The sequence below is a fragment of the Zootoca vivipara genome, chromosome 1, assembly GCF_965207765.1.
Source record: "Zootoca vivipara chromosome 1, rZooViv2.hap1.1, whole genome shotgun sequence".
Lineage (NCBI taxonomy): Eukaryota > Metazoa > Chordata > Lepidosauria > Squamata > Lacertidae > Zootoca > Zootoca vivipara.
In genome coordinates this window covers 12,891,171-12,908,902 of record NC_142582.1, presented here as the reverse complement: position 1 = coordinate 12,908,902, position 17,732 = coordinate 12,891,171, and the positions used below count along the sequence as shown (strand labels likewise).

Here is a 17,732-nt window from a genome sequence, read left to right as displayed (position 1 = left end):
GGCTCTCAACTCACTGAGTAGTGGTGTCTAGCTGAGGAAAAGTAATACCCGGAGGCATAGCTGCCAAGTCTCCCGTTTTTCACGGGAAACCTCCGTATTTTAAACTGTTTCCCACTGGCAGCCCGGATTGGAAAAAATCCCGTAAATCCCCCAGATTTCAGTATCTGCCAGGGAGGCTCCTTCTGCACATGTCTGGACATGCGCAGAACCGATTTCGGGTGCGCTGCCCATGTCTGGGCACCGAAAATCGGGCAGAGCGGCACCGGAAGTCGCTTCTACGCATGTCCAGACATGCGTAGAAGTGACTTCCGGTGCCGCGCCGCTGCTGGTCCCGCATTTTTCAGCGGGAGACTTGGCAGCTATGTGGAGGTATGCCATGGGTGGGTGGAGGGAGGCTTAGCACACATCTCTGGCATGCCTTTTCTAGCTGTAAAAGCCAGTCCTACAGTATATAATTGAGGCTGGCCCAGGTTGAAACAGACCCATCTGCTGCCTTGTGTAGTTTGAGCATCTTTATGATGTTGTTGTTGTACAAAAATATAGCAAATGCAAAATATATTAACCAGCAGTCTCAGTCATTTCACATAGCAAATGGGCAGACCCAACATCCTAGTCCATACAGAACTATCTACGTCATAAGTACCATTTCTCAAAGACAGTTTCCAACAACAACATGCAGCCAGTAGGCTAGGGGGACTAGGCTAGTCCCCTAAATGTTCCCCTGATGCCAAAGCCCGGGAAGTTTCTGCCCTGTTTAGGGAGGGAGGCATGGTGCTCTGACGGGGTCCAAGAGCCCTTCCGCCACCTTCTCAATGTCCATCCGGCTTTGGGAAGGAGGCAGGAGGGGTCCAGCCTCCTGTCAGAGACCTGGTGCCTCCTTCCCTATGCCCAGGAAGCTTCTGTTTGGTTTAGGGAAGGAGGCATGATGCTCACACACACATCACGGCATCACACGCACAACGTTGCCGCTCTCCGCCTGCCCCCAATCACCCTTGCCTCCGGACCTAACTGTTCCCCTACAAAAAAAAAAATCGTTGCATGCCATTAGCTACCAAGAAAGGAAGTCTACAGTGTGCAGCTGCCCCTAAAATCTGTCCAGAAGAAAGCAGAGCCACAGGACCATTTTAAGCCAATCATTCAATCCAGATCTCCCAGGATACTTTGGTGAATTGCAGCAGGTCATTGGGTGATATCAGAGGTGCTCAGAGAAAGACTGGGCCCAAATAAAAGCTTTGGGGCTTTGGAAAACGCCACACAATGCCTTCCTTTCGGGCCAACTATGGCACAACAACATTACCATGCTAAAACGCCATCTTGCTCCTTTTCTCTTCCTGCTCAAAAGCAATGATCTGGGCGAGGTTTCTCCCCCCATCACCACCAAATCTAAAAAGTTTTAGGGATTTGTTTTTTTTTTAATTGCCAGGAAAGCAGAAAAGGATCATAGCCTCGGTTTAAGCACAACCGTCTCCGGTTCTTAATTACGACACCTATCATGGAAATTATCTTGGGTCAAGCACATCCGCTCTCCGAAACCTAATTATGAAAACAGCAGGTGGCTCCCTAGTTTGAGCCGTTATTCTAAAAGAAGTGTTTATGAGCGCCATCCATCAACCCATACGGCCATTTTAGCTCCCCCAGTTCTATGGAGCCAGCATTTTAATGCCTGCGATTAAAGATTTGATTCTCAGCAGTGCACGGCTCAGCTATTCTTTTGCAACAGGAATTTCTCCCCTGCCTTGCAGATTTGTGTCACGAAAACTACTTCCTCCTGACTTTTTAAATGGGAAGCTATATTATTAATAGCACCACCGCCAAAGCTTGGCGGAGACGGAATGAAGCTTGGTGGTAAAATAAAAATAAAATTTTAATAAAATCCTCTATTGCTGCATCCCGGGAGCTGGTAATCAACTGCCGACTTCAGCGCAGAGAAGGAGGGCTATTTCGCTTGGCGGGTTTTAAACCAGCAAACACAAAATACAACCGCCAGGGTCTGTTTCAGCTGCTTTACGAGAAGGAGGAGGAGGAGGAAACCAAGTTAATAAGGAAGGTACTAACAGGCCTTTTGCAGCTGTTAAAAAACTCTGGGTCGGAGATGGGGTCCATCAGATAGGAACGGATCACGTTCGCCCGCAAGCCTTTTGGGGCCTCGTTGGTCATCTTCACTCCATTCTGGAGCACAGAAACAGGGAAGTTGGGTGATGGGTAACTCGTGAGCCAAAGACGGAAATCAGGGTGCGTTGTGTCCGGATTTAGTTCCTAGAAGGGGAAAATATTCTGTGTAAGGACTCTGTGAGGATGGAAGCTGAGGTTTCAGAGGCGTCAAAACCTTTCTCACAACAGCCTCTGCATCTTTCAAACACACCCTGGCCTCTGTGTGAGTTTTACAAAGGGAAATTGTGAAACCTCTTGATCAGCGATTGTGCTAAGCTCGTTCTGATTTCAACACGTTTGGAATCTCTTCTAGGGTCGAACGGTTCTCTAAGCTGGGTCTCCCGTTCCAGACACAGGCGCTCTATTGTGGATGTGGAGCTCCCCAGCATAACATGGCTGCCCTATTTGTCCCAAGAGAGGGGATGAACCAGCACATATGTTCATTTGCAGGCAATAGTTCGCTACCTCTATAGAAGAGAACCAGCACATGCTTGCATACCCCAAAAGTGTGTGTGCATGCGTGCCTGTGTGTCTTCACATGAACACCTCTATAAGTGAATGTTCGGAATGGCAAATACCCCCTCCAAGTGAACCACAGCCCCCAGATTCCAGTACTTGTAGAACATAAGATATGTGGCGAAACAGGCAAGCACCGTTCTCCTTATTTATTTATTTTTTTGTATGTGACAATCCAGCCTGCTCCCTCCCTTGCCCGCCTGCCCCCAGGAGAGGTTCCTGCAGGCACCCAGGAGCCCTAGCATCCCATTGGTACTGAAAGGTTAACTTCAGGTGTCGTAGTGACTACTGACAGCATTTGCTACCTCGCAGACTTTTTCCAGGGTCGGCATCCACGATGTTGCCAGGTGGCAGTTCTGCAGGACTGCCCATGTTCCTTCCTTCACCGCCTTCTCGATCATGCGCATGGCGATGGGGCCTTGGCCTTGGCCCAGCGACAAAGAGGTCAACTTCGAAGCCCCAAAGCCCTGCACATACAAAACATTCAGGGAGTGAGGGGCAGGAAAGAATACTGTCGCCGTAACACAAGAACGGCACCAATTCCACAGTTGCTGAAGAGAGTCTCGCTGAACGAAGTGATGTCAGCCCGTCAAGTAGAAGGCTCCGTATTCATCAAATGCAGCTGGCATCAGCAAACATCACATGAAAGTCTCTCTCATTTCTTTTTGTTTATTGAGTTCCACCCAACGTGAACCTTTCATATCAAAAGCCTTAACCTCAGCAGTAGTTTTCTTTCATGGGGGGAGGTTATGCTCTGCTGAAAGGAACGTACCCCGCAACACAAACAAGGTCAGTCCTGCTAATGTGCCAATTTAGAGACTTGTGCTACAACACGATAGCCACTTACCCAGGGGTAAACCCCACCAAACCCAATGGAACTTATTGTATTTTGTGACATTTTTTTAATTATAAAGAAATGTTATAAATTGGGGGTCGTCTTATACACGGGTGGGGGGGGGGCGATTGGTGACAGCCGTGAGCAGGAGATTGTCAGCGGCAATTGGGCGGGTGATTGGTGGCTGCGGCGAGGCCTGCTGGCGATTGGCGGCGGCAGCAAGTGGGCAGGCGATTGGTAGCGGGGGTCAGGCAGGTGAGTGATTGTCAGCAATACCCCTCCAAAAAAGCTCAACAACTCTGGGCAATCTCCCATTTCCTTGATTTGGAGTCCCAAAAAACAGGGGTCGTCTTATACACGGGGTGGGGTTGGGGTTGTTATACACGGAAAAATATGATTGTTCCTAAGTAGAATAATCACTACGCATGATTATTCAGATACAAATCCTATGACATCCAGCAGGGCTTAGTCCCTCGTACGTGCGTTTAGGATTAACAGGGTAAAGATGCAATCCTAAACCCACTGACCTTGGAACAAGCTTGATTGAACTCAATGGGTTGTATATTTTGAAGTCATCCTATTTGAGCAAGGAATTCCTGTTGCTCGACGGAAGTTCTCCTCCCCTAAAACTTCTCTGGAGGGTTGGGGGTGGGGATCCAAGAATAGATTGGCGGGGTTCACAGGGGGAGGAAAGGAGGGGCAAGTTCCATCACTCAAGTCCTTGTATAAAGAGGGTGATTTTTGTTGGGTAAGCCCCAATGAAGCTTACTTTGGAATACACAGGATTGCGCACGAGTGGGTGTGTTTTTAAGGCTTTGCAGGGCATTCCAGGGTGGCCTGCAGGATACCGTGCCAAGGGACCCTTCAAACCTGTTCCTGAGAGCAGTGAGCAGTGAGGCAGGCAGGTGAGAGTGATGGCTCTCCTTCTTTGAACTTTCAACCCATCCTTTTGCTGTGAATGTACCATGTTCCGTACATGCTCCATGTACCATAATGTGGAGAGGGGAGCACATTAGCAACAGCTATGGCCCAGTTCACATAAGTCACAGTTCTTGTACGATCACAGGAGTACAAGGCCACCTTGTAGCTGGGTCGAGTCCACATGGAGGGACCATTTCTGTGAAATGCTCACAGCTAGAGCATTGTGAGGGGGCAGAAGAGTGGCAGCCCCCATCCCATGAGCTGCTTGCACTCCCCTCCTTGCCATTCAAACAACAACAACAACACAATAAAACTTAATTTCTCTGTGTCAATTCAGAAATGCATTTACAGCGTAACAAAAAATTCCACTGCAAAAACAGTTATGTCCCTGTGGAGATGGCAGTATTGAGTCAGTGGCTCATGTGCTTCTGGCTTGCACTCTTTATAAGGATTTGAGGAGTGAGGTTATTACCCCTCTATCATTGCCCATGTCGGGTTGCTCAGCCATTGCTACTGTGTCCTTCCTTTTAGCAGATCAAGATGATCAGGTGACAGCAAAAACTGCAAGGTTTTTAGTGGGGGCAATTAGAAAAACATCTATTATTTGATGATTGATGCTTGTAAACCCCCAAAAATGTATTTTCTATAGTTAAGTTTTTATCTCTATCCTCAGTGCATTTTCTTTTATTTTATTGCTATGGCTAGCAGCTGATGCAAATAAAGATTCTTCTGATTGCAATTCATTTATAAAATAACACAGGTGGAACAGGGACAATTGTACATTTGATATGGAAAGCCGGTATGCGTGACGGGCTCCTGGTTTCTTCCACAGGAAACAAAAATGGAAGTGAGATAAGGGAGGGCACTGAGGCGGCAGGATATGAGGCCATCAAAAGTAGAGCACCACCCTGCAGAGAGTGAGATGTGCAAACCTGAAAAACAGTGATTATCAACACCCCCACAGCAGAGCCACGTAAGTACAAGGAGATGCCTATCTCCTGCAGCGGGTGATGGAACACCCATTAGGTCAGGACAATGTGCATCCACCAAGTGCGTCTATTTGGGTGTCTATCTGGGTAAGCCCAAATCTAGGGAGATTAACGAATACAGGCAAAACTGCCCTGACATTTGGAGGTGAGCAAGGGGCCATGTCCTTGGCCTGAATACATATGAAAGAGAAGATCGATAACTCTGCAGAGGTTTAAGCCCGCAATGAGTCCTTCCTTACGCCTACGTGTGAGTAGCAAAGCCTTTCGCTTCCAGCAGGTGCTCCAACGCACACATGGAGCTTCCCTAATCCAAAAAGTTTTAGGGGTTCCCAAATTCACGGCAATGGGGAAGGAGGCCCCTGGTTTTGTACGCACGCTCCTTCCACTGAGGTGAATGGAGGAGCCTGGGGGCGCTGGACCAGTGGTGGCCATCGAGGCAGGAATTTGGAGCAGATGTTTAGGGCTCCACTCAGCAGAACAGTAGAGTTGGAAGGGACCCTGACAATCATCTCGTCCAACCCCCTGCAATGCAGGAATACGCAGCTATCCCATATGGGGATCGAACCTGAAACCAAGGCGCTGTCAGCACTGTGCTCTAGCCAGGTGTTGAATGAGGTATTGCTACTGTCAAGGAGGGGGGTCGCTTTCCCGAGTCCTCCCTCCAAGCTACTAACCAATCACACGCAGGCACTGAACAGGTGATCAGGCTTTCTTGGCTGCTTCTCTGCCACCATCAAACAGCAAGTCTAAAACATGGCATGTTCTCTCCCTCCCCCAGCAGGTTAACTCAAAGATTGATAGGGGGGGAGCTGGCAGCCAGCCAGCTCCATCACATGCTCCCGCTTTGGGGACTAATTCTTACCACCTGCCTGAGGGGCCCCACCCAGCAATACTTGCTCACTACTACTTCATGGCATCCCTTCTTTTCTTCTGAAGATGAAATTCTAAATGTTAGAATTTTTCATCTTCAAGTAGACTTTGAGCACAAACAATATGTTTACTATAACCATTCTGCAACCAATGAGCAATTAAGTTGCAAAACAGGATATACACATTTGTTTTTTAAAAAATCCATAGTATGTACTGCAAGATTAAAATGCACCATTTAAAATTATTATTTTTCCTCTTTTAAAAACTTATTTATTTGGTTTTTCAACTTAAAATTTTACAGGGATATATCAAACATAAATAATAAAAACAAGATTCCAAGGAATCTTCTGGACTTCTATCCTCCCCTTTGTGGATCCTGTTATTAATCATTTCCTCCCACATCTTTTATGATCCTCCAAATCCTTTACCTCTTCCATTATGTCCAGAATCCAGACTTAAGCTACAAGTGATATTCCAATCCTACTAACAATTTTAACTGTTTAAAATGGTCTTTAAGATAAGTTATGAATTTCCCCCATTCCTTATTAAAATTTTGGTCATTAAATTAACTTTAATCCTCATAATCTACATAGATTCTAGATTAAAAAGCCAGCGACTTTATTAGTGCTTCTTTTTCTATGAACGATGTCAAAATCAAAATCCTGAAGAGTGAGACTCCACCTTAAAAAATGCTTTTGGTTAGAATTTGTTACTCTGCCTAACCAAGATAACACGGAATGATCTGTTTCAAGTGTAAACTGCTGACCCAAGAGGTAAGATCGTAGTTTATTAAGGGCCCATACTATAGCTAAACACTCCTTTCTTCATGTTAACCTGCCGGGGGCAGGGAGAATATGCCATGGATTAAGACTTGCTGTTTAATGTTCTGTAGCTGGTGCCAGACAATATGCCAATAAAGTCTGATAACACGTTCGGTTCCTGCGTGTGATTGATTAGTAGTTTGGAGGGAGGACTCAGGAAACCAACCCCCTCCTTGAGAACTACATTTTGAAGTAAGCAAAGACAAGACACATTACTACCTAAAGAGGTGGGGTGGTGGAACGTAAGACCAGTGCTAATTTTTTTTTGGGGGGGGAAGAGGTGTCGGATCTGACCATGAACACCTCCCTTGTTCTCTTTTAATGGCAATCGCGCCACCTGAGAGTACCAGCTAAAGAAAGCCCCACATAAGACCATCAAGCTGAAATTGAGAAATATTCAGAAACTAAAGGAACATTTAGTTGGCTTCGTGTGTGTAAACCAGTACCAAAGACCAAGCCAAATTATTTCATCTCACACAACTACTAAGATGCTCACAGCAATCTTGAAGTTATATGCTCCTGAGTCACCCCATTGAACAATGATTGAGAAAGGGTATGATGAACAGGTTAAATCGGTTATGGTAAACTGGACTAAGGACTTGGGATATAATATACAAATGGCAGGTTGGGAAAGGCTTTGGAAAATAGATTTAAAATTTACAGTGTGCTGTACGCTGAAAGAAAATAACATGAAAATGATGTGTCGGTGGTACTTAACTCCTACTAAATTCTCAAAAATATATCGAACAAGTTCAAATATTTGTTGGAAAAAGAAGGTACCTTTTTCATATGTGGTGGCCATGTAAGACAACAAAAGCATTTTGGGAAATGGTATACAATGAACTTAAAACAAGGTTTAAAATAACTTTTGCTAAAAAACCAGAAGCTTTTTTTTATTACCGAGATTCCAAAAGACCAGAAAATACTTTTCATGTACACAACAAGAGCTGCATAGATGCTACCAGCCCCAAAATGGAAAGAAGCAATAACACCGAGTGAAGAATGCCAATCCAAACTGCTGGACTATGCCAAAATGGCAAAACTAACTGGGAGATGTGGGTGGTGCTGTGGGTTAAACCACAGAGCCTAGGGCTTGCCAAACAGAAGGTCGGCGGTTCAAATCCCCGTGATGGGGTGAGCTCCCGTTGCTCGGTCCCTGCTCCTGCCAACCTAGCAGCTCAAAAGCACGTCAAACTGCAGGTAGATAAATAGGTACCGCTCCGGCGGGAAGGTAAACAGCGTTTCTGTGCGCTGCTCTGGTTTCGCCAGAAGCGGCTTAGTCATGCTGGCCACATGACCCAGAAGCTGTATGCCGGCTCCCTCGGCCAATAAAGCGAGATGAGCGCCGCAACCCCAGAGTCGTCCGCGACTGGACCTAATAGTCAGGTATACCTTTACCTTTAACTGGGAGACTCAGGAACCAAGAAGATAAGGACTTTAAAAAGGAATGGGGGGACATTTATAATTTACTTAAGAGACCATTGTAAGCAAATCAAAACTTTAGCTGGACTATAAGAATCACTTGTAAAGTCACGAAGGTTATGGACAATTTGGAAAAATGAAAATAGTGGCGAACGTATTGATATGTAGTTTTAATTATTGTAATAAGGGCCCATGGAGGGGATGGGGGGAGTCACAAGATAAAGAGAATCTCACAAAATTATACAAAAAAATTTACTGTAATTTTCTATTGATAAAAATACTGTAAAAAAATTTTTTTTAAAAGAAAGGGTAGACCCCGCTTTACAACCTTGCACCTCCAAAGAGTGCCATTGTAATGGTCCTCAACGCACCTGATCATCTGCAAACTTGAGAAGAGCGGCCATAGGGTCTGCACCAGGAGACAACACAAAAATCAACGGGGCACAGCAGTGACTGTCGCCAAATGCTTTGGACAAGTCGAAAGGAGGTGGTTCGATAAACATACGCCCCAAGTTGCCAATGATAAACTCCTGCACCATTGGAATAATCTGAAAAATCAAGGAAGAGAGAAAGGAAACAAGGTCACCTTTAAATTCAAAGATATAGTTTTGAGCAACGATACGTGTTAAGATGAGAGTCAAAATAAGCTCATGCATTTGTAATGAACTCTGCAGCGATATACAAACATACGCCGGTCATGTGTAGAAGTGACGAGATACTCAAAAGGGTACCTTTTATCTTTTCACCCTTTTATGAACGTTAAAAATAAAGAAAAGAAGTTGATGTTGTACACTGGAAAAGGAATAAAATAGCAAGGCAGAAGAAAGAGGTGCACCATTCTGTAAACGTCCAAGAAGGCTTCTAGACTGTTAGCATTTTGCAGGAGCTACTGTATTCAAGCACACGCTGAAAATTAGGTTTCCTCAATTAAAGTGGATTAAAGCACTCTGTCATTCTAGCACAGGGTGGGGGAAATCCACAAGGCCAACTCTGAAACCATGATTCTTCAATCCTGCAAAAGTTGTGCAGGCCTAGCCCCCCCCCCCCCCGGAACTGGTTTTGAGTAGGATTTAACCCCTACTTGTCAACTGATGGGTGGTGGTTACATCCTGCTCAGTTTGGCTTCTTGATTTCTGTGAGGCAGCTATTCGAGATGCCAGATATTGTGTCCCATAAATAAATAAAGATATCACTGCCTAGCATTTATACAACATGTGTTCAAAGAGCTTCACATAAGCTCCCTCACAACTCTCTACAACACCCCTTCAAAGCAGGCCTGTACTGTTACCTCCATACTGTATTGTAGGCAGGCCCGGTTCTAGGTAGACCCCCGGTGGCGCAGGGCACCATGGCGCCGGCCCGCCAGAAAGGCGCCGCGAGCTGCGCCCGCCCGCTGGCCGGCCGATCCGCCGGTCCGCCGCGCAGCTGCGCCTGTGGGAGCCGCGCTGCGCCCACCCGCCCACCGCGCTGGGAAACGGGGCGGGAGGGCGCCAGAGAGATCGCGCTGTGCCTGCCCGCCCGCCCGCCGCTGCGCCCACCCGCCCACCGCGCTGGGAAACGGGGCGGGAGGGCGCCGGAGAGATCCGGCGCACCACAGCGGCAGGGGCGTTTAAGACGGCCCTGATTGTAGGCACGGGCTTCCTCAAACTCAGCCCTCCAGATGTTTTGAAACTACAATTCCCATCATCCCTGACCACAGGTCCTGCTAGCTAGGGGTCATGGGAGTTGTAGGCTGAGTTTGAGGAAGCCTATATTAGCATATCACTTATAAAACACATTGAAGCTGCAATCCTACACACATTTATCCAGGAAGTAAGTGCCATTGAACTCATTGGGGTTTGCCTCTGAGTAGACATGTGCCGGTTTAATGGTAAGGTTTGAATGCCATGCACCAGGGCTTCCCAAACTTAGGTCTCCAGATGTTTTGGGACTACAACTCCCATCATCCTAGCTAGCAGCATCAATGGTCAGGGATGATGGGAATTGTGGTCCAAAAACCGGTGGAGACCCAAGTTTAGGAAACTCCGCCATACAACATTCCCAGGCTGAGAATAAGTACCAATAAGCTCAAGAGTCAGCAGAACTTACTTCTGATTTACAAAGTGCATAAAATCGGGGTGCAAAGAGACCGTTAAAGTCGCAGAACTCAATTTGTATGTAATATTTTGTTATTAAATGGTGCTAGGATGGTAGCCAATAAAGGTGACGAACAGCACAATCCTATATGTGCTGACTCAGAAGTAAATTGTGATGATTTCCCAGGCAAGTGGGTTGAGGATTGCAGACTGAACTAGTACCCAGTTTAGAAGATATCTGCATGCCCTGTTAACTGAAAGGGTGTGTGTGTGTGTGTGTGCACGCACGCACGCACGCACGCACGCACAGCATCAAGCCTGCTTATCAGAAAGTGGGCCCAGCTGGAAGTCAATGAGACTTGGTTCCAGGTAAACATGTGTACAGTCAGTCTCACCAATGCTCTAACAGTAAGCCTCACTGAACAGAGTAGGATTTAATTTGAGCAACAGCCTATAGGCCAGGGGTCCCCAAACTAAGGCCTGGGGGCCGGATGCGGCCCAATCGCCTTCTAAATCCGGCTCGTGGATGGTCCGAAAATCGGCATGTTTTTACATGAGTAGAATGTGTCCTTTTATTTAAAATGCATCTCTGGGTTATTTGTGGGGCCTGCCTGGTGTTTTTACATGAGTAGAATGTGTCCTTTTATTTAAAATGTATCTCTGGGTTATTTGTGGGGCATAGGAATTCGTTCATATTTTTTTTTCAAAATATAGTCCGGCCCCCCACAAGGTCTGAGGGACAGTGGACTGGCCACCTGCTGAAAAAGTTTGCTGACCCCTGCTATAGGCCATATGTATATATATACATGCTGGAGGTGCCATGAAGAGACGGGAACATTTATACATATTTGGTGGCACTGCAAAATAATTTTAAAAAATTGGGAGAAGATCTATATAAAATTGAAGAAAATGCTTAAATACTCTTTCAAGAAAGACCCTGAAATAGTTCTGTTAAGAATGCTAAGTGATGAAATTAAGGAAAAAGATAGATGTGTAGTAATGTATGCAACCGCAGCTGCCAGACTTCTTATCGCTAAAAATTGGAAAAGTGATTTAATACCTAGTATAGAAGATTGGCAAATCAAATTGATAAGCTATCAAAATTGGGTGAGGAAAACAGGGGAAATTAAGGGGATATCAGAACAGAAAATTGATAAAGATTGGAAAATGTTCCAATAATATATAGCAAATTTTGTGGAGAAAGCTGATCTCTTAGCGGACAGAGGAAGGACTCATGCAAAGTAAATAAAAATAAAATGAAACATGCAAATAGGTATACAAAGGAATTTGGTTACAGAAACTGAAATAGAGAAAAGGCTGGAAATCAGCACAGGGTGGAGGGTTGGTAGGATTTTTTTTCTATTTTGAAATTATTCTTTCTTTAGATTTCTTTTTTCTTTTTAGATGTTTAGTATAGTTATTTGATGTATAGATTTTACAATTGCTATTGATTTGTATATGTTCCTTTTTCGTTGTTATCTTTTTTCCTTATTTTTTTGTATATTTTTTGAAAGAAAGTGCAATAAAGATATATTTAAAAAAATAAAAAAGAGAACCTGTGCATGATCCTGGCCTTTTAAAGAGAACTGCAAGTTTACTCCTGAAAATGTAAATCTACTGAATTAAAACGAATAAGAAAACCATCTTGTAGGACAAATATCCATATTCATAGCAAGTGCTACTGAGTTTAGTGGGACTTACTCCACATAAGTATGCAGAAAACTACAACCTAAATAATGTTTTAAGCTTTTTATTTTAAGTGAGCAAAAGTACTTTAATCCCCAAAGAGAAAATTCTCTTCTCATCTCAATAGCGTTTTTGCTTGTCTCTTTTGACAGTATCCTTGCAGATTAAGGATGAAAAGGATTTAAGCTACGCTCTGTTGCTCGCCCGCCTGCCCCAAATCCGGCATCATATTGTGGTTTTATCTTGTAGCTATTACAAATCCTAGAGGTTTTATTTTCTAGCTATTATGAACCCTATAGGTCAGGAGTGGGCAGAAGATAAATGGGGATCTGCTGCTGGATCTCTGGGTGACTTGAAGTAGATCAGCAAGGACTTCTGCCTCCCGGATGTCGAACCATAAAGACTGAAAAAGCTTCCCTCTTTCCCTAAAAGAGGGATCCCAGGGGGCGGGGAGGGGTAGAGAGAGGAGACAAAGAGGGGATTTTTATAGAAAGGACTTGCGCTCGGCTTCCCTGCCAATGTCTTCAATGTGCTGTTCTGCTCTCCTCATTCAGATGGCCAGGGCTGGCTTGCTCCACTGTCCAGGAGCAAATGAACCTGACCTGGCAAAGTGTTTCTTCTGCTTAATAGAGTTGGAGGGCTGGGAGCCAGATCATGATCCCTGGTAAGTAAGACCCAACGGGGTTCTCTGGCCTAACAATTGCCCAAGGTGAAAACGATATGAAATACCAAGCGGGTTCCTGTCAAAAACGTACAATCTGCTCTTGGAGTGGGACACCAAAGAGAACAGGTCAAACGTGTTATGATAAAATGGGTGAAAGATGTGGGACATGTTGGGAAAGATTGAGGGCACAAGGAGAAGGGGACGACAGAGGGCGAGATGGTTGGACAGTGTTCTCGAAGCTACGAACATGAGTTTGACGAAACTGCGGGAGGCAGTGCAAGACAGGAGTGCCTGGCATGCTATGGTCCATGGGGTCACGAAGAGTCGGACACGACTAAACGACTAAACAACAACAACAATATATATATATATATATATATATATATATATATATATATATATATATATCAGTGACAAATTGGGAAAGGCTTTGGAAGTCAGATATGAAATTTACTCCATGTACTCTACTGAAAGAGAATTACATGACAATGATGTACCGGTGGTATCTAACCCCGGTTAAATTAGCAAAAATATATAGAACAAGATCTAATAAGAAGAGTTGGAAATGTAAAGAAATGTTCAATCATATGTGGTGGAAATGTAAGGAGGTTTTAAAAATTGGGAAATGATTCATAATGAAATGAAAAAAATGTTTAGAGTAACCTTTGTCTTAAAAACCATAAGTCTTTTTATTGGTATTGTAGGAGAAAACACCGCTTCTTAAAGCTCAGGTTTAAGATTGCCATTGGCTCCAAATCAGCAGTAAAGGGCTCTGACCCGTAACTCAAGTGGGAAAGGGTTGGAAAAAATCTTGCCACTGGAACAAGTGGTCCGAAGTAACAGGCGGCAACATTTTGCAGGGGAGTTCCTATCCTGGCCCCTGCAGGCATTGGTGGAATGTGCATAAGTCTGCCCCCTTCCAGGTCCAAAATGTCCTGCGCATTGGCGGTCACATGTCAATCGGACGTGCACAAAATGCTTGCCGCCTGCACTTCATGCTTTTGGTTCCCTGTACCGCTTCTCTAGTGCCACTTATCACCCCCCAGAGGTGTGAAAGGTGCCCCTTTCGTAGCAATTGTGTGCACATTGCTCTAGGGGAACGTGTCAGAAGTCCCCATTTTCAGATGCAACCACCCCACGCAGGGGAACAGTGCGCATGAGGAACTGGTAGTTGCCTGTCGTATCTTGCAATTTCTAAAGGAGATGCTTGCGGTGTTTAACTTCAAAAATGTCAGCTCAGTAAAATCTACCCCCTTGCTTCTCCAGAGCAAAACTGGGCAAAGTGTAATAGACACCTATGAGAAAGAAGTGGCAGCAATAATAAATGCCTATGAGAAAGAAGTGGCAGCGTCTCGTGGACCATTTTGTGAACAAATACCAGTATACCCCCAAAATCCGAGAAGCCGCCCCAAGAGCAGTGTCCGGCTCCCGTTGCAACAGAGAACGACATGCCAACCACCAAACAAAAAGAAAATGGGCCACCACGAAGACAAGGGGGGGCTGTTGTATTGACAGGGATGCAAGTACTGTAGTACATACCTGAGAGAGGCTCTCGGGGGAACAATATGGCATTGGGGGGGGGGGGTCCACAGGGGATCTGTCAGTACTGCATCTTGTGTAATGAAACCAGTAAGCGAAAAGCGGGGGTATTTTTTTCGACTTATGGAAGGCATAAGGAGGATATTGTTAAATACTTTTGCATAAAACTATGGGTCTATTTTTCACGATGACACCTAAATTGACAGCTTTTGCACACTGACACACTGCCCCAATTGCAGTGCTAATAGAGCAATATGCAAGCCCATCTTCATACGGCATGGCTGTGCTATTCCTGTCATTTGTGAGCTTGTATACCATTGGTGCCAACCTAGCAGTTCGGCAGTTCGAAAGCACGTCAAAGTGCAAGTAGATAAATAGGTAAACGGGAAGGTAAACGGCGTTTCCGTGCGCTGCTCTGGTTCGCCAGAAGTGGCTTAGTCATGCTGGCCACATGACCCGGAAGCTGTACGCCGGCTCCCTCGGCCAGTAAAGCAAGATGAGCGCTGTAACCCCAGAGTCGTTTGCGACTGGACCTAATGGTCAGGGGTCCCTTTAATCGGTGAACTTGCTGTATTGGGGGATAAGGCAATGCAAAGCAAACTTACAAACCTCACATCACTTTCTTTTCATCTTTACAGTGCGGCAGATATCCCTTCAGAGTGGAGGGCAATAAAGTGCGGCATCCAGCTATGTCCTACTCAGAGGAGACCCACTGAAATTAATGGACCTAAGTTAGTTTTGCCTGTTAATTTCACCAGGTCATCTCCCACTGCCAACGATCCAAAGCTTTGCTAACTTTGCTCCTGCAGATCAAAGACAGCATATGAATTCCAGCACTCCTACATACCTGAGGCCTTACTTAAGAGCAGCTGGCAGGCTGCCCACTTTCACTGCTGTAATCATGTCATGTAGTTTCTATTTTTAGCATACTGCAAGACTAACCTTCAAGTTGTACCAAACAGAAAAATAAATCAGAAGACCATTTGTCACACACTTATCTGTAAGGGTGAGGCAGCAGTAGCTCAGAATAAGACATTTCAGACAACTCTGCAACTAAAACCAGCTTCCGTAATTTTGAAATGAGGTGGGCAAGGGCAAGTGGAATGTTGGAATATTACAGTGGTACCTCGGTTTAAGTACACAATTGGTTCCGGAAGTCTGTACTTAACCTGAAGTGTACTTAACCTGAAGCGAACTTTCCCATTGAAAGTAATGGAAAGTGGATTAATCCATTCCAGATAGAATCATAGAGTTGGAAAAGACCACAAGGGCCATCCAGTCCAACCCCCTGCCAAGCAGGAAACACCATCAAAGCATTCCTGACAGATGGCTGTCAAGCCTCCGCTTAAAGACCTCCAAAGAAGGAGACTCCACCACACTCCTTGGCAGCAAATTCCACTGTCGAACAGCTCTTACTGTCAGGAAGTTCTTCCTAATGTTGAGGTGGAATCTTCTTTCTTGTAGTTTGAATCCATTGCTCTGTGTCCGCTTCTCTGGAGCAGCAGAAAACAACCTTTCTCCCTCCTCTATATGACATCCTTTTATATAGTTGAACATGGCTATCATATCACCCCTTAACCTTCTCTTCTCCAGGCTAAACATACCCAGCTCCCTAAGCCGTTCCTCATAAGGCATCATTTCCAGGCCTTTGACCATTTTGGTTGTCCTCCTCTGAACACGTTCCAGCTTGTCTGTATCCTTCTTGAACTGTGGTGCCCAGAGCTGGACACAGTACTCCAGGTGAGGTCTAACCAGATGGGTCCGCGGAGTACTTAAACTGAAAGTACTCAAACCGAAGCGTACTTAAACCGAGGTATGACTGTAATTAAATTTGTATATTGCCCTATACCTGCAGGTCTCATGGTGGTTCACAATATAAAATCACATAATAAAAACAAGAACAATAACAACCCAATAACCCCTCTTCACGACAGATCGTGAAGCTGAGGCTCCAATACTTTGGCCACCTCATGAGAAGAGAAGAATCCTTGGAAAAGACCCTGATGTTGGGAAAGATTGAGGGCACTAGGAGAAGGGGATGACAGAGGACGAGATGGTTGGATGGTGTTCTTGAAGCTACGAACATGAGTTTGACGAAACTGCGGGAGGCAGTGCAAGACAGGAGTGCCTGGCATGCTATGGTCCATGGGGTCACGAAGAGTCGGACACGACTAAACAACAACAACAACCCCTCTCTCCCCAACACATTTTAAAAGGGCATGGGATGTCAATCAGCTAAAGACCTGGTTAAAGAGGAACATTTTTGCCTGGCACCTAAAGGTGTATAATGGAAGTGCCAGCCAAACAGACAAAAGACTGAAAAGGGGATGGATTTAACCCTGCCAGTTTGGTACTTTTAAAGCAAGAGGAACCTGGCAAACTTAGTGTTCATTACCCCTGCCCCCTGCCCGCCCACCCACCCCACCCCGCACCTTTTGTCTAAAAATTATGGCAGGACTCACTATAGTGGATCACATTTTAGCACAGGCTACAATAGAGGAGGCAACCAGGCAATTGTGTGCATGTTTGTGTGCATGGGGTGTTGCATCACAATATCGCAACCCATGTCTTAAAGTGGGGTTGTCGGATCTTCCCGGGATTCCAATGACGGAATTAGCATCCAGGGGAGAATTTCAGGAAATCAGCAAAATGTCCGGATTTTTTGAAATTTCCCCCAAGAAAGCTCAACAACTTTTTGTGTCCGGATTTTTACTTCTTGAAATATGGAAACCCTATCTGAAGGCAGGTGAAACTAACATGATTGTGTCACACATGCAACAGGCCCTTCAAAACTTCTGACTCTGCCTGCACCAGTGTGCTGGCGCATGAGTTGACCACACTTACTTTGTCAGGTCTTAAGCAGCGAATGATGAGCATCCTTTGGAACTCCCCCATTTTATCTTGCCACTCCTCAGGAAATGCCTCGTGATGAGGTTCCTGCAAGCAAAACACAAACACTATGATTGGCTTCTCTTGTCCTTGATCTCCGGAACTGCAGTTCGTGCAGAATTCTGCTTTCAGGCTTCCTCCCCCTCATGGCAGTAGATAAGCAGAACAAAGGAAAAGGAGTCTTCTTACCAGTTAGAAACTTTAATAATCACAGCGAGAGAATAAAGAACACGTCTCCTAGAAATGGCGGTGCTCCTGATTAAGGCTCACACACCCTTCCGTCCCTATTAACCTACGACACTCCTACGTCTTGTAATCTGAGTTTGTGCCCTCTGTGCTTTCTGTTCTGCCACT

General features: G+C 45.3%; 1 protein-coding gene across 2 annotated transcripts in view; it reads right to left on the bottom strand.

Moving 5' to 3' along the window:
* DNAH7 (dynein axonemal heavy chain 7) overlaps positions 1 to 17,732 on the bottom strand; it is a 132,167-nt gene that overhangs the window by 12,100 nt on the left and 102,335 nt on the right. For both annotated transcript variants that reach the window (XM_060281450.2, XM_088654000.1), the window contains exons 53-56: positions 17,334 to 17,426; positions 8,897 to 9,073; positions 2,973 to 3,134; positions 2,056 to 2,256 (exon numbers count right to left, since the gene is read on the bottom strand). In XM_060281450.2, the coding sequence (XP_060137433.2) occupies positions 2,056 to 2,256; positions 2,973 to 3,134; positions 8,897 to 9,073; positions 17,334 to 17,426 (633 nt within the window). The remainder of the gene's footprint in view (positions 1 to 2,055; positions 2,257 to 2,972; positions 3,135 to 8,896; positions 9,074 to 17,333; positions 17,427 to 17,732) is intronic.